Raw genomic sequence first — 25428 nt, forward strand, 5'->3', positions numbered from 1 at the left:
AAATATTTGGCTGACAATAACCAATGCACATGAGCTAACAGACTTATTTGTAAGCGACATTTATCAAGGATTCTGTGTACATGCAAAGTTTATTTGCAAAAAAATACATAACACAAGTGTTCTTTGGGCCATAAAAAGATGGGGGTTTTTTTGTTTTTGGTTTTTTTTGTGTTTTTTTTTTTTTAAATCAACCACATATTTTGTTCTTACTGTCTGCAACATAGTGTTTGAATGTTCTAACACCCAGAAGAATAGTTGACACCTACAGGAAATGAAACACTGTTTAAGCACTGCAGAGTCTTACATGTAGGTGACTTATTTGACATTTTCAAAGCCTTAAGCATACAAATAGTACCACTTAAGTGTTCTTTGATGGAGATACTCAAACATTCAAGTGTGGTGAGATGCCTTGCTGAAGTGGAGCTTTAATTAGGCCTTACAAAATCTGCTCATCAGTTCCTCCAGGAAAGCACGTGACAAGAGATGGCCATCGCTTTCTATCAAATATAAGCTTTTATTTCTATAAAATGGCCTCTAACCAATTTAAACACAGCCGGGTTTTAAACCTAATTTTATATACATTATGCATACCATCACTGAAAGCTAACTGTTTCCCACAGGGAAAAGTGCTGCTTTGCTGTGTCAGCAGAGAGACTGCGCCCTAGCTGGCTTTGCCCAGAGAGACCTTTATGTCCTTTAGAGAGTCAAACAACCCCAACAGATTCTCACATGGACGAAAAGGTCTGCTAGGACCATCCCAATTCCAGGTTTATGCCCTACATAAATTGAGAAAGGTAGAGAGTAGTAGAGTTTAAGTCTACATCAAGACTTCCCATAGATATAAGCGAAAGTTACATGTGATATACAATAGCATTTATATATTTATATGAAACATCAGGGATTTTATAATAAATCAGCCCTAATTAAACTGACAATAAATTCTCATTTATCCTGCTTCAAAGCAAAAGATACAATATTTGGTATAGGTCTTGACACATTAAACCTGAGAAACCTACCAAAAAAGGTCTCAAACTGAGAGGTAGTGGACATGCATCAAAGCTTTAAGTCCCTCAGGTCGTCTTCCTTACGTGACCTTGAACTCATTTAAGAAAAAAAGTCTGTTGATCAGAGAGATGATGTTTTTGCTTTAGCCACACTGTACTCAGGAATGTTGAAACAATAAACAAAATTGGAATCAGATACTAGGAATAAAACTACTAAAACATTTTGCCAGCCTTTTTCCTTTAGGTAGTGATGCAATAATCACTAATTACTGGTGTAATCAACTGCATCACAATGAAGATTACCAAATTTTGTCAGCTGAACAATTCCTCATTTTTTCCATTTTGTTTTTTGAATAGTTTCAGTCACCTATGCACTCCTATACACCACTCTTTGTGATAGGGCATGCAGCTGTTTAGTGTAAACAATCCTGACTGATTTATTACATACAAACTGTCAAATCTGCTAAAGTGCAATAAGACTTTATTATAAAGCAGAATCAAAGTCCAAAACTGATTCAATGCATTGCAATGCATGGATTACAGTCCTGTTTACTGTAAACTTCTAGTTTTAACACACACACACACAAAGGAAAAGCCTGCTCTTGTCCTGTAACACAATCCTACCAGCTAACACAAGCATTCTGAGCAGAAATAATTCACCATTAAATCCATTTTTGCAATGAGTGTTCCCAAAAGACAGTTCTGTATCAGTAACATTAGTGATATGCTAAATTTAAGTAAAGTTTTAAGAAAGCATTACTAGTGTTCCTAACAGGGACTAAAAATGTAATTGTGACAAAAACATGAATCCAGTGACATCTAAGGCTTTAAATGACTCCTCCCAATTAATTTCCTAACTGAGCAGGTCTCAGTAATCCCTAACCAGGAACCATTTTAAAGGGAAAAATGAAAAGTCATTCAATTGCTTTAAGAGATTTATTCCTACTTTGCACCTATTCAACACAACACCATTAAAACAGCACCAAAGCATTATCCTGTTTCAATCTGCTAATATTTTCCACCCTGAGGCGTCCTCGCACAGCTGCGTTCTCAAGGAGGCCCGGTGCGGTGACTACACGTACCTTCCCCCAGCTGACAGAATGTACCTATCTCACTCCAAGGTAACGCACGGAATTAGCAGATTCAAATGAGACACCTGATACCAGGTATCCAAGTTCAAATAAGTTATATAGCTGATCCTAAACGTACAAGAGACAAGGATCAGTTTTAAAGTCAAAGGTACTCCGGAAAAACTCCCAGAAACTTGGATGAAATTTGGCCCGAGGAAGCAGCTCGGCCGCCGCACCAGTCGGGGAAGCCTTCTCCCGAGCGAGAAGCTGCCGGTGCTACCGCTCCTGCGGCAGAGAGCGGCCGCGGCCCCTTCTCCCGGACACCGGCAGCAGCGGGCCCCGGGGCGGCCGCCGCGGCCCCCCGCCGGGCCCGGCCGCACCGCTCGAAGCGCCCCCGGAGACGGGAGCCTCCTCCCCTCCCCTCCCCTCCCCGCCGCGCCAGGCGGGCCCGCACCCCGCGGCGTTTCGGCCGCGCCGGGAGCCCCCACCGAGCCCCGGGGCTCTAGGGGAGGCAGCAACCCCCTTACCTCCAGCGGCTCCCCGGGCACCGCGAGCGGCGGCAGCGAGAGCACCGAGGCGCGGGAGCGAGGACAGGTTTTATCCCGCTCCGCAGAGGCTGCGCCCAGCCTCGCGCCCGCCCTTGCGCCCGCCCTGGCTGCCGGCCGGCGGCGGCCGGCGCGGGGCGGCGGGAACCCGCTCTGCTCGCCGCCAGCCGCCGTCCCGTCAGCGCCCCGCCGGCCAGACGGCTGGGGGAAAGGGGGTTACGCAGCAGCTCCCCGGCCCGCCGACGCGGGGCCAAATAACGGGGGGAAGAGGGGGCGGGGGGAAAAGGCTGCAGGGCACCATCAGGCTGCGAGCACCGTGCAGGGTGCGCGTCCCGCGTCCCACGTCCCCCACCTCCCCTCGCCTCGCCTCGCCTCGCCTCCCCTCATGGCGCGCACGCGCCCCCCACCACGCGGCGCCCCGCCCAGGGCGGCCTTCACAGGTAGCGGCGCCATCTTACATCAGCGGCTCAGCTAGCTGTGGTGAGATGTAGGGAGCCTGTTGAGGGGGCCGCCCTTGTTTAAATACGGCGCTAAGAGTATTTCTGCTTGGCGGAGCAGGGCATAGGCTTGAAGAGATGACTCACTCCTCTGTGGTGAGGTAGCTTGAGTGCTGGCCTCTGTGAGTCTCCAGTCAGGTGCCTCTAGGTTAGCCTATTTTTCCCAAGAGTTTTGGAATCAGCTGTAGCTGCAGGTGTCAGTATTTGGGGACAGTAAACTGGGCATCTCACAGTATGAATGGCTTATATTGTCAGGAGTGTACGTTTCTTAATTGTAGGCCTTCTTTCATAAGTTGGATTTAGATAAACTGTAGCAAGTGATGGGGGGGGGGGGGGAAGAGCAGCATCTTTGACCTTTCTCTGCTTACCATTCTTTATCTTCCTTGTTCAAAGGTCAGTCCCTGAGAAGATGGGGTCTGTAACAGACTCTTACAAGGAGCAGATCTAAACCAACTGTGCGGTATACATGTAAGTTCATTTTTACTGCTGAAGTACTTTATCAGAGTCATGTATAGAACTACTAACAAAATTTTGAGACTTAACTTTGTAAAAAAAGTTCCTCTCTCTAAAACCACAACTTCCTAAATTTGAATGCCCAATTTTTTTTTTAAAGGTATTGAAAGATAAAGGAAGTTTAGAAGACATGAAGGGGTGTAAGTGTATCTTTTGTGACCACAGTTCTCCCATTTTGATACAGTAACTAGTATGGTGGCTTAAACATGTAGTGTTTTTATTTTCATACTATTGAGCTATTTCACATTTATGCTAAGAATACAGTCTTTAAGAAGCTACTCTGAAAGAGAAGGTAATATTGTGAAATTGATTAATGTAGTTATATTCTGAATCTGTAGACTGCACTTTTGAAGTTAAACCATCTAATGAAAAAAAACCATAAGGTATCTGGAGTTCTGAGTTATGTTTCTCCCTACTTTTTGTTTTACTGGTTCTGTAGTTCAGCTTTCAGCAAATTGTTAGTTGCAATAAAATAACCTTTTCAGATGAGACTTCTTATACTCAGTCAGTTAATGAATGGTGTTATGTAGGCAAGTGATAAATCCTGAGAACAGAAGTGTAATGGAAACAACATTTGATTAGACTTTTACTATAAGTGAAGAACCTTGTAATTAGTATCTTAGCTGAAAACTTAGAGGAACCTTTGGGGGGGGTTCTTCTAGAAGTTTTGGTGGTAGTCATGTTGAAAGCAAAATGAGATGATACAAGTCTACTTAAAAAAAAAAATTCTTTTTCTCAGGAAAGATAAACACTCACCCTTTGAAGCTGATGGTGTTCACCAGAGCCTCAGCTATAGTTCTTATAAGCAAAAAATGCTTATCAAGAAAGTGAAATAATTGTATGAGACCAAATAACCTAATGCATAAACCAGATATTGTTTGTGCTTTTTGGCTCTTCTTAGGAACTGTGGATTCTGCCTGTGAACCTAAATAAATGAGTTTGACAGCCTCTCCTTAATCATCGATAGGTAGAGGTTTCCATAAGAAAAACTGTCACATACATTTTAGCACAATTTGACATGAAGGGAAGGTCACTCCTAAGAACTTAATTGCATCTTACCCTCAGAGAGGGTCAAGAAACTGTGGTTTCTATTTTGTTTTTCAATGCCACATTGTTTATCTTGGTAAAAATAAATCATTTGGAAAAAGAAAGCTTTTATATATATATATTTATTATTATATATATAATATTTTTATATATATTTTATATTTATTATTATATATATAATTATATATGTAATATATATTTATATATTATATTTATATATATAAAACCCTATAATTTGAATATATTTATGTTTACACAGTAATAAATATTGGTTATGCTACATATATGTATCACATACATAATTTATGTTCCGAAATATTAAAAATTATCTTAAAAAACAAGTGTTTGTTACATTCCCAGTCTCTACAATATGAAGCATTGTGTTTAAAAATTACATAGTTCCTCAGTCATTCTAAATGATAGAAGTTTTAATATAATGTGGACATGGCAGCATCCCAAATGATACAAATGGTTTTTTTTTGTTTGTTTGTTTTTTTTTTTTTTTACAGTACTGATCCTACCTGAAAAAAACTCACCTCCCAGGTGCACCATAACATTTGTGTTCTGTTTTCATTTTTAGTCCATTCATTTTGGAGAGAGCAAATGAACTACTACAGAGCTAAAATAGGCAACTCATTAAAATAGCATTTATATAGTAGTGGCTTAGCACAGACTGCATTCTTCTGCAGTAGTTTAACTGGGGTGATGTTGGACCAGTTTCCCCAAACTGGGGCAGTTTTGTATGTGCATTTTAACCCTGATTAATGATAATTTAGCTTGTACCATATTGATACAAACCAGGGGTATACTTGCATAAAATGCTCACATACAAATGTGTATCATTAGAGCTAAATTGATTTTACCATTTTTTCTCAAGCTAGACTGATGTAACTTCTGTTGGAAGTGCTCAAGACAAATTTCAAATTGCAGTGTAGGCAATAAAAGGCTTTCCAGGGAATTCACTGAAAATTGTATTCACAAACACCTATTCTTTTAAAAATAATGACCTAAAAATAGTTTTATAAAAATCATGCAGTTCATTTTAAGATATCACAAGATTTTTAAGATAACATATCTTGAGGTTTAGGATCTCTTTGCTATCTGCATTTTCCAAGCTTAAATTTCAGGTTTTCAATCATATCTTCAACATTGTGAAACTTGGGTAATCACCTGTTTTAGAAATTAGAAGGTGAGATTTTGGTATATGCTTCAAGAGCAGAATCTAGAATTTTAAGAATAATGCCAAAAATACTGGACCTGTGTTAACTGTGGGAATCAATCAATTTTGGAATTACTACAATAATTTTTACATAATATTTCTCAACGTGTTGATCTGATGATCAGGTACACCAAATGTCTTCCTATTCTTTTTTTTTTTCTGTGAAATATTCCCTTCTTTGTTTCCCTTTCTCACTCTTTCTGCTTTAGCCCTCTGACTCTTTTCTTGGGCAAAAAGAATCATCAGATGCTGCTGCTAAGCAGCGATCAAGTCCCTTATGGGCCATTGCAGTAGTACAAAAAGTAATTAGATGAGGTCAAAGATCTAACACTTTACTTATGCTTACATATTCTTATGATGTGCAGTGGTGTTATGTAAAAAAAAGAACGTTTCTTGTATGAGTACAGATATATTCACACACAAAACTGAAAATGTTGGGGCAAAGATAGCACCAATACAGGAAGGTAAGATTACAAAGATTTAATATTTGGATATATTTTTCTGGTGTATATATTTTTTCCATTATGTGGCACTGGTTCTTGGCAACAGTCTGCATTATGAAAAAACAGAACAAAGACTTACCAACTTACCTTCCAAGGTGTCAGCTTGGTTTGCATCTGAAAAGAAGTTTTAAAACTCACCTTGCCTCAAAATACTGTTTATGAATAATTTGTGATGTTTACAAAATATTATTGAATAGAAATCCATGCTGAATCATAGTCCAGGGTAAATGCATCACAAGTGGAAGTATCACACCTGACACCTGGTAGAGAAAGGGAGAGCATGCACAAAGAACATTAATCAAAACTGATCACGCCCTTGAGCTCAATAGGGTTCATCTCTCCACTGGGGAAAAGGAGATCAGCTGCCTTGGACTGCTGGACCCATGCGAGGGAGGCAAGGACAGTTCATAGGTGCAATAGTACATAAAGGAGAGCAGTGTAGACAGTGAATGATGTAGGCAGGGGAAGGCTCTCTTCTGAAGGAACTGAATTTTGTTCCTCCTACCCCATGCCTGCCTCCAGAAAGCAAACTTCCTGTCTCAAGGCTACAGTCATCAGCTTCTAGTTGCCTTCTTTGGGCATTATTTTCACATGCTGTTATTGAGTACATGCTTGCATTACAATTCCAGTTCTGTTTGTACCTTTGTCTGGCATACGAAACATTTCATCTGATTTTATCTAGATATTATTTTTAACAGGCAGGGTAGATGAGACTTTTAACGTATTTTGAGATACTTGTGTTGAGAAAGATTTATTTTGGCTCAATGATCTGAGTGCCGGACTCAGACCCTCCCCCTACTGTGTTCCATGGCAGACTTGGGCACTGGTCTACTCAGAGACATTGCAGCTGATTTCCCCTGTCAGTGACTCACTCTTTTCATCTATAATTTGATAAAAATGAGATTTAATTCCACTGTGAAAAGCCCTGAGATCTATTAATGAAAAGCACTTTGAAAGAACTTTTACAAATGTAAAAAATTGGGCTTGTTTTTTATGATCCAGAGTTTTGTTCCTGTACATTCCTTTGTTTTAATGAGAAATAATCTCAATTGACTAATTTATTAATCTTTCAGACTATATAATAATTTCAGTCTCCTATCATAATTATGTAATTAAATAATTACTTTCCACCTTCTCCTCAGCTCACTTTAAGGACTTTCTCTTCTATCTGAACAGGCAGCAAAGTAACTTGAATAAAGTAAAATATTTATCTGGCCTCAATTAGCAATCAAGGGGTGTCCTTGGATGAATAAGAGCAATTAGTGGTTAACAGCGTTGTTGACAGGTGTCACATGCTGAAACATGAAACAGCATTAGCTTAGATTACATTAGGGTAGAGTTGTCAAGGACTGAGAATTTATTGTATTATCTTATGTATAATGTGATGAAATATTGATGAAAAATGTCACATTTCATGTCAGTGGAGCTATTGTTTTGCAAAGATAAACTATGGGTATGTTCACTCCTGGATACTTAAGGGTGATGTTGATTAAATCACTGCTTTTATGAGAATAAATGCAATTTCACAAATTGCTGTAGTATGTATGGGTGAAGAAAGTCCCTACTTACAGTTACGTTCTGGAATTAAAGCAAGGAAGTGCTTGCAAAAACAGAATTCCATCTCTTTTGATCTCTTTCTTAGTGAATTTACAAACTGTAGTTTATTTTCTTTTTTTTAAAGAATTATAATAATAATGTAGCCTCCAAGTCCAACAATAGGGTATTTCACAATATTATTAATTGTAAAACTTAAATAGCTCTTTGTTTATTTACTGCAATTCTTGAAAAGATAATTCTCCCTCTAAGACAGCAGGGGGAGCAACGGGAGAACATGGAGGAAAGATTTTTTTTTTTTTTTTTTTTTTTTTCCCTCAATCCTATTAACTTCCTAATTTTGTTTGGAATATGGAAACTGGAATTGTTGTTGAATTGCAATTTACCTACATTTCAGGCTTGTAGAAATACCCTTCTATCTTATTTAAAGGTAAAAGATCAGGGAATTTTTTGACAATTTTTCCCCGTCTTAAAGTTCCACGCAGTAAGCATTGTGACCACATCTTTTTCAGCAGTCTTGCTCCTGTAAATCCATACAGTTTAGACAGTTATGGCAGCTTTATTTACTTCCAGGAGTTACTAACTTTTTACTTTTGTGGGACATGAGGTATCAGGAGAAAGAAATTACTTACTCCATAAGCAGGACAGGAAATATTTGGGTTTCTGTTATAAATGCATTTTATGTGGCTTTCGCATATAAAATGACTTTTAGAAAAGGTTGAAAATACTGAACTGTTAGATATTTTTAGAAACACTACATTTAAAAGGAATATTGAAAATATAACCACTTCACATATGTATATTAAATAAAGATTTTTAGAAATAAATGTTACCCACTTCTTGATTCCTATGGGTTCCACTGCTCTTCAGTGAGCTAAAGAGAGGACTGTATTTTAAAAAAGACAGGCACAGAGCCCATGCAGATTAAATGCAACCATTGCATGTCCCAAATATGGAGATTATTTTAAAACATTAAGAGAAGGCACATGAAATTTGCAGCATATGTAACTAATTGCAGACTCTTAAGATTACCAAGGCTGACTGGGTGAGAAAATACTCTGTTAAATCACACATCAGACTGGTTAGTCTTACCTGTTTGCTTAGAAACATCCTTCTCAGGTAGGAGTGGAGATGAAAGAATTACTGAGCTTTACTCATTTTCTTCTTAGGGGCTTTATTCTGCCATCTTTTTGCATATAGAGGAGCTCCACAGACACCAAGAAACCTAGCTAGACCCAAGCACTCCACTCAAACACACAAATTCAGAGGGATGATTGCATGCATATAAATCTACACAAAACAATGGAAAATGTTATCCTTTTGCGAATTGTTTAGGAGGGGATACAGAGACCAAGATAACAAACCTGATACATAAAATGAATAAAACAATATTCTGGAAAAGAATCTGAATTGAGCCTCTTGCCTTAGTAGGACTATCTATGAAATAAAAAGTACCTGTGTAAACTAGTGAAAGAAAATATGACCATCCACAAGAAGAAATGCACAGTATGCTAACTGCAAGCTGCTAAAGATTTGCTGCTTTTTTCTCAAAGTCCTCCTGCTTTCCCTACTTAACGTATTTGCTTAAATGGAGTACTTCATTGCTGAAATGAGAAACACCCCCCCACACACACAAACACACCCTCCAAAAAACCCCCAATAACCAAAAGCAAACACTGAGACAGGAGAGAGAAAATAGAGGAGAACTGAAATGAGAAGTGAAGGCCAGCAAAGAAGAGGAGAGATGCTGTAGCAGTTATTCAAATAGAACACTTCGCTCATTTTTATGCAACGTTTCCTTCAAATCTAATAAACGTGCAGATGAAGTGAGTCTGAAACAGCCAAATTTCAGTAAGCATCTAGATTTCAACAATTTTTTTCCACCAAAGATTTCATCTGATTTATTAAGATATCTAATTGGAAGAAAAGACTGATTTCACAAGATACCTAACCTCTTGCATCATTTCAAAGAGAAGTGAAAAGTCTATAGAAAAAGAGTGAATTTACAGTGGGCGAGTTCATTATATTGGATAATTTTACTTTGTTTTTGTGCTGATTTTATGCCAGATACAATGTTAGTGCCTTGGGTATACTGGAGTTCAGAAGGATTTCAGATATCCCCCAGAGATGAGCCAACATTCTGCAGCTCTCCAGCTGATTGGTTTTTATCCATATGAGAAGTTTCTTAGGAAACAAGTACTGGGGTATGGAATAATTAAAAAAGACACATTCCAGAAAAGACCCCTGTGCAGCGCTAGTACTGAGCTGTCACTTGTACACTTGGTCTCTTGAAAACTTCAGTCCAAATTAAGAAGTTAAATAGACTGGGAGGACTTTTCAGGGTGACTTGATGTGCCTGGTTCACATGGGTGAGCTTCTTGTAAGTTTATCAACATGTGAGAAGCAATGTATTCTCACTTATTTTTATTGTTGAAAGTTAAATTAATGTGTTTAGCAAGGAGAAGGAGAACATGAAAGGAAATTGTTAGCATGTATTTTATTTCCTCAGAAGTTGAATGATTTTTTCCATTAAGTAACATAAAATATTTAAAGTTGTATATAATGTAACTATAAAATCTTTTTGCTAAATAGGAAAAATGTCCCATGTTTCCTGGTTTGATGTAGCCATTTCATAGGAAAAGAAATAGAATTTCTGTAACCTTTGTTGTTGTTTTCTATTCATGTAATAATTTTATCTACATTACTCTTGAATATGTGGTAAAAGATGTACAGACAGGTGGAATGTGTTATAATGCAGATGAAAGAAATCTTGTATAAGCAAGGAATATATTTCCATGGTCATTTGGGGGTGAGGGGTGGGGAGGAAGTACTAGGTATGTTTAAATATACATCTGAAGAAAAAGGTAAATCATACGGAAAAAAAAGTGACATATTTTTGGATCAGCTTACATTTTTCACATATAGTATGAAATAGCATTCTTTCTTGTTATTCATTTTTATTTGTAAAGTAGAATACAAATACTATGCTGTGGCTTATAAAAGTAAGTAAGATCTGAAAATATCTGGAGTTTGTTCAGGGAGGAAAAGTCATTTGTGTCCTTCAGAGCAAATTAGGCTAGCCACTAGGTGTCTCTAGATGTAAAATGAAAGTAGTCAAGAATGCTAAGTCTGTGCGCGTTAGAATGTAAGCAACACACGTACAAGAGACAGGAAGACTTCCTTTCCCAGGGAACAGACCTGCACTTTTAACATTCAGTGACTGAATACATGTTTGATTGGGCCTCTAGTGAGCTAAGCTTCTTTTGAGAATTTCCTAGTCCTTTTCAGACAATCTTATCCAAATATAACAGGGATTAGAGCTTAATACCTCATATTGCTCCTTAATTATAGCTATAAATGAGCACAGTTGAATTTTTGAGTGGCAGCAAGCAATTTTACACAAATACAGATGAGCAAGTAACAAGAAAAAAAAACTTTATAAAATCATGATTAACTTAAAATAAATTCTCAAAAGCAAGTCCATTTTTATTTCAGAGGTATATATTTCTTTGCACTGTTTAAGGTAGCTTTTTCTGATCTATCCTGCCTATTGATCATTTAATGTTGGCAGAAATGATGGCAGAGGGAACCCAGCTGCAGAGAGTTTATAGGGCATGTGACTTCAGTGGTCCAGATCATTACATCATTGAGGAAACAGAGGTCATACTTGGGTCAGAACAGTACCCCAGCTTAAGGGCTATAATGAGAAGTGTGCCATTCTGTGCCCAGTAAATATAGGGGTGCAGTGGCTGCTGGTTTGTACATAATCAGTTTCTATTTATGTAAAGTAGTAAAAATATTTATCTTTCTATTTGTAGTGTTCTTTATGAGAAGATCCCAGAACACCATATGGATATTAATTCCAATACTACCTTCATGAGACAGGTAATTGATAACGCTTCAATTTTTATGAATTGGAACCAAGGAAGAGAGATGTGAAGTGACATACAAAATTTGTACATAAAACCTTTCACTTTTAACTGGACTCAACAATCTATTTCTCCAAAACTTAAGACTGACTTAAAAATGATAGAGTTTTGTTGTACTGTAGGTATTGAGTTATTCAGAACTCCAAGATTTGTGGCACTTATATAGTTTATTTATAATTGAAATACCACTTTCCTGTAATAGAATAAGAAGAGAAAAACTGCCAGATAAGCTTATTGTTAGCCTAATAATCTACTAATTCCAGTGAATATAACCTATAAGACAGGTTGAATATCAATATGTGACAGGTTAGTTGTATCTTTGTATGCTAAACTTTATTTTTTTTTAATTATTCCTGTGGCTTGTTTTTTGTTATCAATCTCCAAAATCTTAAGAATAGATCTTTCATTAAAATTCGTATGTTTATACTTGATGGTTAATAATACATAATGTGTTAAAGAATGACAGGTTGTTTGTTTCCTGTTGAAATAGGGTAAGCTGGGCGAATCAAGCCCATTTGTCAAGATGATCCTTGTGAAACCCAGAACATGTTCGCTATTGTCCCTAGCCATAGTTGTGCCTATCCTTTGGAGACAAGGACCAAGCTGTAGTTCCTTTCCTTAGTTTTACTTGCAGTTTCTCAGGATCAGAAATCAGCTGATTGATTTTCTGTGTATTCTATTGCTTTGACAGTGTATCTCTTGGTAGTGTATTTTGTTACTGAGTTCATTATTTCTGTCTTTTATCACTTGTGGAGTCTCTTGAAAATTATAGTATACATCTGGGGATGCAAAATCTGTGTCTCTGAAAGGTAGAAATGAACTAGCTGGGAAAACCGACTTTCCTGACTTTCCTAGTTGAATACTTGATAATTGGTTTCAGCTTTCTATTTTATCGTGATCACGATAACGATGATATAGCTGTTTCTTTGATGAATTTGATTTGAGAACTGTGTAAAATTTTTCCCATAATAAACAAAGACTTTCTCAACTTGCTTCTATTTTAAGGCAATGATTAACTTCAAGGGGAAGGCCAAAAACAGTTCATCTCTATCTTTTGAGGTGGCTGGCATGTTGCTTCATGTGAGAGTTTGAGGTAATCATGAATGTTGATCAGATGAAAATTTAGCTCACTACATTTTATTAATTTGCAAAATCTAAGTAACTCTTTTCAAGGAGGCAATTTTAGAAGGAGGAAAGAAAATGTTAGGGTTCCAAAGAAAAAAGTTCTTTAAAAATATATACATAGATAGAAATGTAGGGCAGGCAAGGAATTTGCTCTTGCACTGTATACTTCTAATATTAATTTAAATTAAAAATTCTTTCCTCCCCAAAGTTTTTTTATTTTTTAATTTTTTTCTACAAATTTTAGAATCACACTGGGCTTCTTCTCATTTTGCTGTGAAAATTGAGAGGTTGTCTTCCACATGTTTTTGCAATGGTGTTCCAATGTGCCCTCTTCCTTGTTTTCCGTATGCAATATATTATATTAAAATGCATGTGTTTATGACCATATTTGTTGTATTACAAGTATCCTGTAGAGAAAGAATTTCCTGAGAAGAACAATACGCAGTTTTAATGCCAAGTATGTAAATCATCAGGCTGAGATCTCCTTGCTTTTGATGAATTAATGGAACGATGCTGGCAGGCTTCAATTTGCTAATATGTGTCGTATGAATTCAAGTATAGAAAAGGCAAGTAGTAAAAAATAATACAAAAGGCAACTCCTCACTAGAAAAAACTTATGTAATTTGACAGAAATGAAAAAAAATCACACTTTTTTTTGCATCAGCTGAGAATTTGGACCAGAAAAATAAATACATATATCCTTTGGAAGCAGATCATTGCAATGTGTCTGGTATCAGCTGACACATCCTTAATAACGGCACTGCTGCTCATCATTCTGTTCTATTGAAATACAGTGGCCTTGAAAGTATGGACAGTTTTGCTATGGTTTACATAGAAATGCAAGGCAAATGATTCCTTTTGTTTCCTTTTTCAATGTCTGTAAGTCCTTGATTCTGCGTTTGGATCTGCAATGTTGGGATCTTTTAATTCCAGTGAAATTATAGGACTAAATGTAGTATCCAGCATTAAATAAGAAGTGATTAAAAACAGAACAGAAAAACACTAGGAAAGACATGACTAAGCAGTAGGGTAGTTACTTGAAAGTACTGAAACTATTAGTTTGTGAAACGCTTGCTATCCTGCAGCTTCTGCTCTCATGCCTTTCACTGAAACATTTTGACACAGCTTGTTCCAGCTCAGTGCTTTCCATTAGTCTTTTGTTAAATATCATAAACACTTTTTCCAAATGAAGGAGCATTTGCACATACCCTGTTCTCAATCAACAGGATGACCTTCTGCCTCTGTTCTGGTGTTCTCTGTGTACTTCCCACCATACAGCCATAACATCGTTCCTAGTTGTATATGTGAGAAACACTCGACAGTGACCTCACAATGAAGTAAATGAACTGTAGTGACTGCTCTAGCTGTTGGAGCCTGAGGATTCAAGGGTCTCTAATTAAGGAAGTGGAGATTTTTCATTGTATACATTTCCATTAATAGCTTACTTCCCAGCTGGAAGTGTGGTCTGGCTGGTGATGGTTCTTTGTGTATTTTCTCTGTGATTACTCACTCAAATGGAGCCATTGTCTAAAGTTTAAAAGGCAAACAGTTTCCCTGACTGAGCTTTTAAAAAATACAGATATATGTATTTTGTGCATAAGTAAGATTTTTAAGGGAACTCTTTCAGAAATGAATACTTATATAGAATATAACTTGTTATTTTTGTAAATATCTTCTTTGTCACTTTATTCATGTTTGAAGACTGAATTATCCCTGTTTGAAGAAAACTCTGTGATTACTTAAATCGTAATTTCAGAATAGGTGACTTTTAGATGCCAGATGCAGTAGTACTTGGCACCCCTTAGATAAACATGTTTGTTTTTGAGAGTGCTGCAGTCAGAGACCCCATCTGAGAGTAGGAGAATCTCAGGATTCCACATCAAGGGCCCTGGTACTTGACAAGGTGGGTGGAAGGGAAAGAAGAGGAGGCAATTTCCCACAAATTGAGAAGTCAAAGCTGCAGCTGTGTAACTGAATCATGCCAAGGCTTAGTGTGGACTCTAAGTACTATTTACTGAACCTTAAGTGAGCAATGATAATGTGTTTTCTTCAAGCAGACATTTTTTATTTGATCCAAATGCAAGCTCAGGAACAGATTCTCAGCCAGGATAAATCAGACTAGCTCTGGTAACCTCAGTGGAACTCCATCATTTGCATAAGGTGGAAATCTGGCTCTGAGAACATGACAGCTGTGGAAAACTTGTTCAGAATAAATAAAATTCAGAGGAGAGAAATGCAAATATACTAATCTAAAACACAACACCAGAAAGTAGTGTGTTAACAACTTTATATTCTTGCATAATGTCATCATCCCAAAACAATAAGCACTTATGTGGCAGAAAAGTCAAGACTATAGACATTCTGCCATGTGACTGTAGACTTTCATGAAATCTTGTGCTGAATTTTGTTGAATGTCCTGTTGGAACATAGGTTTCTGACCTTATTGGCCATCAGATCCAGTTCCCTGGAACTGCAGGCAGCCACTCACTAGATGCTGAATTCAGATCTTTGCCTCCCCCCCCACCACGCACACACATAGACTCCTCTAAGGATTTTAAGACCCAAGACCAAAAGCTGTAATTACAATACAATGCAGACTGAAAAGCTTGAAAGGCCAAATGTTACATGTTACAAAAATATACTAAGAAACTCAATTAAAAAAATACACTACAGCATTAATCTGAACAAGTAGTCATAAACACCACAGCTTTCAGTATGATTTCAGACTACTTCTAGTATTGCTGTAAAATATTACATCATAATTTTATGACATTACAAGAGAATATTTAGTTGTTGCAAAAATAACAAAGTGCAACAAAGTGCAGACACTCATGAAGCGTATTAAAATTCAGCTTGTGTTTCCTTGTGTTCAATATTTATTTGTGCTTTATTTTAGAAAATTAACCCTACTTACGTTTAGCTGTAGCTGATGTAGTAAAAGAAGGGTTCTGAATGTGTGGACCTGTGAATAAAATTAAACCTTCCATATTCCACTTTAGATGCTTCGAATGATTTTAAAATCAAAGTTTAAGAACTTACGGAGTACGGCCTTAATGAAATAGTCTGTACCAGTGGGTGTTATTGCTGGCAAAGATGACACTCAGAAATGCATTTAGCCTAGAGACAGCTGCATACAGCAGATAGAGGGTGAGGAAACAACTGCAATATTTCTCCTCTCCACTTCCATCTCAGCATATATATAGAGGGAGGAAGAATTTGTCATTGGTCTTTACCGGTCTATCAATTGGCTGGCTTTGGTCCATGTGAAGCATGGGAGGAGCATACAGGAAGAGTGAAACACACACACATACTCTCAGTGAGGAAACGGGGGAAAAGAGTAATCTTCACCAAGCCTTTTTTTTCTATTTCTAAAAAAGAGCATCATTTTAATTTGTGTTCTTTAAAATAATTTCCTACTGGAATGGAACTTCTCTCTATAAAAGGTAGGTTTTTCTCACCAAGCAAGCTTCTTCACAAATGTGACAAAAATTTAGTAGGCAGCTATAAAAAGCACTCTAGTAAACTGCAGATGTGGGCTGGTAATTAAAATGGATGGGAATATTTCTTTCAGTGTTTCCTTCAAGGGAAGCCAAGCAAGTGCAGTCTGTAAACTGCGCACTTGCAGAGTATTTAAACTGCTTAAATGTTTGGAGTCTGCTGGTGGCTCAGTGAGAGTGTTCAATGGCCTCTCCCCATTTGCCTTGAAAGTGAAAGCTTTCTCAGAGCTTGAGACGTGATGGAGTCATTCAGGTTGTTAGATAAACATCCTGCAAATGTGATAAAATTCCATAGAATGCTTCGGAATGTTTAGCGAAAGGTGAAAGCAAGAATAAGGAAAACAAGGTAGATGAAGTTAGGCAAGTGGGAAGGGAATCAGAAAGCAATGATAAACTTTGGGGACCTCTGCAGGGTAAAGTTGCAGACCGAGAATTTTGCTATTTTTTTCTTATTTATTGGCAATTACTAGGTCCTAAGTATAACGCTGAAATATATGCTATGCATAAACTTATTCTTAGAGCAAGCTTAATTTTTGTAGGATGGCAGAGCTGTTTCATTCAATTTAACCCTGAACTGTCTTACATGCATTGATAGGGTAGGAAAATTTAAAGATTACCTTTTTTAAAAATCTAAATTTCATGAAATTCAGTCATACACTTGATCCAAAATGGTGACAAGGTTAGATTTTGATAAGTATTGTGACTGTATGAGTCACAATACTATTTGCTTTGGGGCGTTCTTCATCAATGAAAGTGACACTGCAGAGTGGAGCTTAAAATCTGTTAAAGTCAGAATTTGGAATGTGCACTTTTTAGTTGGTAAAGTGCTTACTGCAACATGTCTTCTAACAGGCACATTAAATATGTAAGAATTCTTTATATGATGGAAACAGTTTTAGATTATGTGCAGTCTGTGAGCCTTCTGAGTGATCACTCTGCAACTCTATTATTGAGAAGAATTTTGAACTAGCTTTTCGAGTTGATGGATAGTATATCTTCCTCCCTGGTTCCTCCGTTTTGCCCTTTGTGCACTTGTACTTACTAAGTTTTTGCATTGTCTGTAGAACAGACATGTCAGTATAAATTGAATATTAACCAGTTTATAAAATATAAAAATGACAGAATTATATAGCTAGTGGATTCTGCAGTACAGTTTTTGTTTTCTTGGCACTTAAAGGGATTTGAACAGAGTATTTATCCCTTTCAATGTATGTGTATATTCCCCCACCCCTGAGGTTTGTAACATTTAGGAAGCTATTTTTGTGAGGTCTGTGACTGTTAGGTAATTACTGTTGCTTATCAGCTGAAGTTCAAACAATTTGCATCAACACTAATCACTCTTGCTTTTGCATGGAACCACCTTAGGTGAATCTGTGCTTTGGAAGATAACAATCTTCCTAAAGCATCATGAAGCACAAGGGAGATATTCATACCATGCTGTTATTCAGATGGTCCTGCTTTCTTTTTTGAACTTTTAAAACCGAGTGGTTTGCACAAGGATCAGAGGCCATGGCCTCTTTGTTTGTTTGGGCTCTAGAGAGTAACAGAAATACAAAGGAGGAAAACAGCATCATGAAGAGGAAAGTATACCTGTATACTTTGTCAAAGGCACAACTGTTGAAATCCGAAGCACAGCTAAGTTGAGAGTGACAGTACTGGTGTCCTCCTAAGTCATAGGGTTTTCAGCCACAACATGTTGACAGTGATGTGCGCTGTCTTTTTGCAGTTTGACTTTTAGCCTTGTGATCACACTTACGTTTGATCTAGTAATGGAACTCTTAAGGAGTGAGATATTTGCTCCTTGCTGAGTAGTCTTCTTTTTCAGCTATGGTGATAGGAAACATTAAATATTAATGAAATTTTATAGCTCTTGTTTTGGCTTCTTGTCTGGCTTGCACAGAAGCATTCAGCTTTCATGGTATTCATCTCTTTTCAGCTTATAATCAAACATCTCAGGATCATCGCCTTCTATCTCTATTTCAAGATCATACTAATTTTTATTTCATCTGCTCAGAATGAGTAAATATTGATCCACTGACTTAAGAGGGAGTGTGCTACTTTTTAATCTTTGTGCATACCATCATAGCACTACAATTAACTGATACCTGGGAAACTCCATAGAGACCGAATTCTGAATACTGCTTCAAGCCATGTACCATATTAATGTGGTATTTTATTTCCTATATATTTGTTGTCATACTCATCTTACATTATTAGAATTATATGGCTTTCTGCCACTATTATTACTGTTAAGGCAAAAGAATTAGCAACAGTAATGAGAACAATACTGTTAGTCATAAACAGAATTATTGAACTGGGGGGACTGGCAGACAGAGAACACACATGTAATTATACTTACAGAGCAAGCACGTTTTTCTGGATATCATTTATAAACAGGTGAAAATTAAATACCATGACTGTTTTTATACAGTCCCTCTTGATAACGGGAGTCATCTCTAATGTAACTAATGGGAATTAATGCTCTTTACAGGCAGTGCTCCCACTTGTAAGGTGTTAAATTTTGCTTTCTTAGTTTTGATGACATCTGATCTCAGATTGGTAGCCATCTCTATATAGTATCTGGTCATAATGCTGGAAGTAGTGGCATTTGTGCAGTTTAATGAGTTATTCTACATAAGTGGCTAGGCACAAGACTGGATTTGGAAAATTCGTTTCTTTTTTGGAACTGGTTTCAGTTCCCTTCTCTGCTTTTCTTCTTGTGCCTACAAAATAATCAGTGAAGGCCAGATCCAGTGGAAGATTTTTGTGTCTGAAATGAAACTTCTGTGTATTTGCCTCTTGGCATAGGAGAATCTGAACTCCATGGGTCTCCAAATGTATATCTAAGTATTACAATGCATGCCCAGAGCTGCTGCATTCTTTAGGGCCTGAGCAGCTCCCCTTCCCCTTTATTTCCAAATCTGTTCAGATTTCAGTCGCTGAGCAGTCTTCTGTCAAAATACACCGAAGAGCTCTGTCTGCTAGGTGTTATCTTCCCTTTGTGTAATAGCTTGCTAGGTAGAATTGTTGCTTAGGAGGAAGAGCTGAAAAATGGACTGTTGTACTAGCTCGTATTGGGTGTCCTTTAGCAGATGTGTAGGGTAGAGGAAGAAATGGCAAGCATATGTAATACTCCCCCACCCACAGTAATCTTATAACTTCCACGTATTTTCATCTGAGAGTGGTTTCTGATTCTGAAGTTTTTTTTCCATTTAGCAACCCCCAGTGTATCTCTCTCCGGAATAGTTTTCAGTTTCTTCTAGAATTAATGTAAAGTTCTTGCACCACCACCTCCTTAGGCAAGGAGTACCCCAAATCTACTGTCCATGGTTCAAGTCACTTACTGGAGGATATTTAAATTTGGATCTTCCACATGCCAGAAGGAGGATACATGGTCCTGACAGTTGTATGTGTATGCATATATTTATTTTTATTTTCTTCAGGTTGGCGAAGGATGTTTTTATACTATTATTGTATTTTTGGCTTTGAAATTAATCTGCTGCTCTTCTCCAATTGTACTTGGTTTGCATTACAAAGCAGTTTCTGAGAGACAAAAGCTGTATTCCTTTGCAAGGAAACTCAACAGAAAGGTGTACTCTAGGAGTACACTGATCTACTCCAGCTATTATTGAGCATGCAGTCCATGGGATGACAGCAGACAGAGCCTGAAGTAAAATCTCTGAAGCGTATGTGGAATGAATATTGGGTTCTCAACACTGCTATTTTACTCTGCAGATGCACTCCAATTGCACCACTTTGGTAGCAAATGTTTCTAATAATATTGGAGCACATCTCCCACTTCCCCACATCTCCTGCTTCCTCAGAAGTGTTCTAATAATTTGAGGCATCATTGTTTCTTATGTTGACTGGTTGATAAGAGAAAACTTCAATGCATTACATATATTTACAAATACCAAACATGGCACATAAAACAGTACTTTTCATTTGCTGCTAGTGTCTGGTATAAATTACTGCTGGGGCCGTTTTTGAGCATGGTTTCCTGTGCCATTCAAATTAATCCTTGTAATTAATCAGTATAATTATTATGAAAGATATTTGTGTAAGCTGCATACACTTCTCCACGTTCTTCCTCTTCCCTGAAGACTTCTAAGGAATCATATTATCTTAATAAAAATGTGAACACCATTGTGATTAAAGAACTAATTTTCATTTATAATGATGAATCCTTAAAACTACTGAAATCCTTCATTTTTTTAAATAAAATCTATTGGCAAGTCAGCAAAGTATTGCTGGAATATAATCGATTACTTTTGTTTTCTATAGTGAAAAAAGGAAGGTTGAATGAAGCAGCTGGTAAGTCTGAATTCTCTTTTGATTTCTGCTTTACACTTTTTCTTGGAAAAGAATGTATGTATCATATTAAAGAATCATTTAAACCTAGGACTACTAACACCCATTTCATCAAGAGTTCAGTGTAAAATAAATGAGGAAAGAAAATTGCAGAAAAAAATTAATGATAAAATCCAGGTTGTGGATTCACACAGTATGTTATTTTCAGTTGCTAATCATTATGGTCTCACAAATTAGTGCTATTTAAAGGAAATTTTACCTGATTTGATGACCTAACTACGTCATGAGTTGAGAGAAATTATTTCGATTATAAACAGAATGCAGGATTTAGCATCACCACAGTGAGGAGAAGATGGTGCCTGAGTTTTCCCCGTGAGGAAATACAGATGGGAGCCCATACATAATTGACTGACAGCTGTATAAATCAGGTATAGGCCCTGTGCAACAAACATCAGTGAAATCAACTGCCCAGGACTCTGTATGTCTGCTTTGAGGACCAACATTTAGCCAAAGAGTGGAGAAGAAAGGCCTTATTTAGCCAGAGATTTCTCACACGTAGACAGATGATAAGCCCTCAAGAGCTATGCAATTGTTAGTTCTTAGGAAAAGCTGATATATCAACTAATCAGTGAAGAAAAATTGGCCAGTAGTTGTCAGGCCACTACATTTAAGTAACCCCTGCAAATTGTTTAAAGTTACCTGGATTAAAGAGAGGTCACCTGAACTAACACAGGTTAAGCTCCTTTCTTGGGACATGATTCTGCTAATTCTCTGCAAAGTATGATCATTGGTAGTTAGACTGTGAAGTATAGATTGAAGGAACGTCTTTCTGTCTGTCTGTCTCCTCTTTTCCATTAAATTCCTAATACTATCAGAGAGAGATTCCACAGCATTCAGTGTTATATTTTGTTGGTACTCCAGAGGTGAGAATTTACAAAAGATGCTTATCAAATGGAATTGTTTGTTACAAGTTAAATCATTTTTAATTGACCTTTGAATGTTGTATAGCACTTGTTAATCTCAATAATAACAGGTAATGAAGTTTGAATGACATTCTGTTTATTTGCCCTACTTTCTTGGGTCAGCCTCTTTGCACTGCCAGAGTACGCTGAATAGCATGCACTCTTGACACTGTTATTCTTTAAGGGGGTTATTTAGAAAACAGAATTTTTAAGTCCACTTTCTCACTTGGTATAAGTCCTGAAATCTGAAGGAGAGGGTGAATTAGTGGTAAAGTAGTGAAGGGAGACATCCAGATCCAGAGAAGAGCTGCCAAGAAGCAAGTTGCTCCTGGAGAAGTAGCAGTTTGAAAAGGCAAATGACAAAGCTCTAGGAAAGAGAAAACAGTGATAATGCAGACAGGCTGGAATTTCTTTAGATGTACTCAGTTATGCTAGAAGAGGAGCTGCAGAAAGACAGAAGGTGATCAGGTTTGAGTGCTGGTGCGATACATTGTTGTAACATAGGGCATGAAATTGTCAAATGTGAATGAAATAGAGTTGAATGTGAATGCAATAGAGATTTTTTTCAGATATGTATTTTTCGTGGTAGTCTGTTTTGTTGATCTGTATTTTGTCAGTCATGGTTGCATTTAAAGGAGATGAGTTTTAATTTTGTGAGAGGTCGTTGTGGTTTTGACTGAAAATTTGATATAGATGGTGATGCTCAAAATGGCTGGAGTTAAACATGGTAGTTTTCAGCCAAGTGATTTAATGGAGATTTCTTTGGAAATTTAACAAATGTGAGTTGCAAGCCCTTAAATCAAAAATGAATTTTGCAACTAGAAAATATTTTGCAAACTTCACTTTTTGTTTTCTTTGGTTACACAGGATGAGCAATGGGATAATATGTGAATTACATATTGTTGACATCATTTATCACAAATAAGTCATCAGACTTCCAAATCTATATTGACTTTGTCAATAGTTTGTTCAGTGTAAGAACAAAGGTATATTTGAAAAGACTGGTACACTGAATAATAAAAAATAAATAGATAACATTGATCCTTTTTTTTTTTTTTAATTTGAAACAAGTAGTTCCCATTACATAACATATTTTTAGTCTTTATGTCAAACATTATCATTAGTCATAATCAGGAAAATTTACATACAGGATGTATAGAGCTAACTCTTTCCCCTCATGCTTTTTAACTGCAGTGTATTTTGATACAACCTGTTCAAGAGCTCCTTGTAGGCAGCAACAGCTCCCCTCCTACTCAGTCTGGCTGATTGACCTATGGGTGACACAGACAGCTCAAAAATGACTCGTGTCCTTGGCCACATCACATATGTATAGTTTGTAAAGAATTCTAAAAAAGAGGTCTCTCTTTAAAAATATGTCAATGTTCATCCTAATGTAAGATCCTGGAGGCTAATGTAGGATGTGCTTCATGCATGCAAGCTGAGAAGCTCTTCTGAATGGCCACAGCCATCAAGACAATATAATATGCCCTTTGCCTTCTTAGATCCCTATGCGAGCCCTAAAGAGTGGTGTGTTCCCTTAGTTCTTGCTTTCTTTTCTTAGCCAAGGATATTTTAAAGCACCTTTCAAAGGTCTTCAGTTCTATTTTTGTATGCTGATTAGGTCCGATTTTATAAATATTCTTACTGTGCATTTACAGAAACTATGAGTTCATTTCGGACAGCGTCTGAAGCCCAGTTTGTTCCTGCATCTATAAACAGAACTAGATTCACTCACAAAGACATGAAAGAGCCTTATTGCTACCAGTCTCTGTCTTTTCCTTAATTGGGCATAAGCTCTAATTATCCAGTCACCAATATTGCTGTATTGCTTGAAAGCCAAAGAAATCCTAATTTGTAGAAATGGAATGTGTATTGTTTTCATGCAGTATCTGTCAAGGGAGATGGATAAATAATCTGAGAAGCCATATCCCATGGCTGATCCCCAAAATGCTTGCTCACATTTAGGATTATGTTCTCTCCCACCTGTGATAAACAGGGATTTTTCTGTAATAATCCCATTAGAATGAATAAGGATTTCCTTGTTCAAATGCACAGATTTGAGAGGCACCTCTCAATGTGTTGTATAGGGTTTAGAATTAAATCGCTACTGCTGTGGAGTTAAATGTGTCTAGCTTCTAGAAAAAATAATAAAATAAATTAGGAATGTAACTAAATGTGATGGTTACTTCTTTTCAGGTGCATTCCACACCTATGTTGTTTTAAAAGTCCAAAATTTAAAAAGCACTACAATAGACAGAAGAGGAAGTCAACCATGCTGGGAACAGGACTTCCTGTTGTAAGTAACAGGGAATTCTTATCAATCGGTTGTGTTGTGTCTTCACTGTATTTAAATGGTTTAGAAAATTAATAATACCTGAGACCAAATACAGCCTGCAAAGGCAAGGAGAGAGCGTACAGCTCAGAAATGTCATCAAGCTAGTTCTAAGGTCCAAAACAAAAGTCAGTTTTGCAGGTTATTCAGCCACATTGCAGACCAAGGCCAGCAGCCAAGGAGGGAAAGAAAATATTTTGTTTCCAAGTTCTTTAATTTCATTTTATCTTTTAGGAATAAAGGAATGAGAGGAGAGAAGCAGAACTCACATTTATCCTCCTGCAACTTCATTCTTGTTTTATCTGATTTTCTTTATATATGATTCATGTTTTATCTGTCCATTTATTTATCCATTTAGGTAGTTTACTTATTATTGACCTGTACTGTTTCTCATCTCTGCTTGCAGATCTTTGTCCTTTTGACTCATCTGTCCATCTTGTTATCCATTCTTTGTTCTTTTTCTGTACTTGAGAGCCTTATATACCTCTCATTGGCCAGGTAGGTGCAAGCATATACATACTGACTGACATTCTGAGGAGTCTTGCTTTCAACTGTCAATTTCAAGGCAATTTAAAAGAATTAAATATTAAACTCCATTGGATGTTAAGATAGGGCAGTGATCTCTACTTTTTTTTTTTTTTTGGTCCCTCCCTCCACCTTTTTTGAACCCTCCCTTCTTCCTGCACAAATCTTTCTCTGTTACCATATCTTCTTTGTGGAAACATAGGTTTTATTCCTGAGGACTGGGGTTGGTTGAAATATTTTGCAGAATTAAACACTTAATTGGATGTGCTTACTTTTGAAAAATATGCTTGCTAATTTTTATTTTAAATCAAATTTAGTATTTTGTCAAACGATTGAGTTTTGCTTTGAATCAATTTTTCCTCACTTTCTAGTCATCAAAAACTGTAAAAAAGTCTCTTGACAGGCTCTACATTTGCCAAAACTAACATTTTGATTTGAATAAACCTGCCACATTTAATTCTCTGCTGTATTAATGGCTGCATTTCTAAAGTTTTCTCTCTTTTTTTCTTCTGCTGTACAGCTATATTTCAGTAAATTAGTTTTATTTTACAGTGCTTACATTCTTCCTTTAAGTCTTTAATTTCATCAGAATTTTTTCCGTAAAGTTACTAATTGAATTAGGAGCTTTTCGAATGTCATGCAACTTGTTTCTTAGAGAGCTGCAGTAGACTATTAGCTTGCTTAACTAAAGACACTATTTAACTGAAGGGCTGGTTTCTTATTTACATTAATTCAACATTTTTATCTTCTTTATGCTCCATTTTATGGCTGGATGTAAAGGAGGATCAGAGGTAT

The 25428-nt window shown here is 37.0% G+C and overlaps 2 protein-coding genes across 2 annotated transcripts in view; one reads left to right on the plus strand and one right to left on the minus strand.

Annotated features, from left to right (window-relative positions):
- WDR72 (WD repeat domain 72) overlaps window positions 1-2707 on the minus strand; it is a 133162-nt gene extending 130455 nt beyond the window's left edge. Inside the window, exon 1 of the mRNA XM_026104757.2 lies at window positions 2602-2707. The gene's annotated coding sequence lies outside the window, so the exon portion shown is untranslated. The remainder of the gene's footprint in view (window positions 1-2601) is intronic.
- A 13623-nt stretch (window positions 2708-16330) lies between these two features.
- LOC112985824 (protein unc-13 homolog A-like) overlaps window positions 16331-25428 on the plus strand; it is a 33621-nt gene continuing 24523 nt past the window's right edge. Inside the window, exons 1-3 of the mRNA XM_064517388.1 lie at window positions 16331-16449; window positions 20788-20817; window positions 23973-24072. Of these exons, the coding sequence (XP_064373458.1) occupies window positions 16428-16449; window positions 20788-20817; window positions 23973-24072 (152 nt within the window). The 5' untranslated portion in view covers window positions 16331-16427. The remainder of the gene's footprint in view (window positions 16450-20787; window positions 20818-23972; window positions 24073-25428) is intronic.

This window comes from Dromaius novaehollandiae, chromosome 10 (assembly GCF_036370855.1).
Source record: "Dromaius novaehollandiae isolate bDroNov1 chromosome 10, bDroNov1.hap1, whole genome shotgun sequence".
NCBI lineage: Eukaryota > Metazoa > Chordata > Aves > Casuariiformes > Dromaiidae > Dromaius > Dromaius novaehollandiae.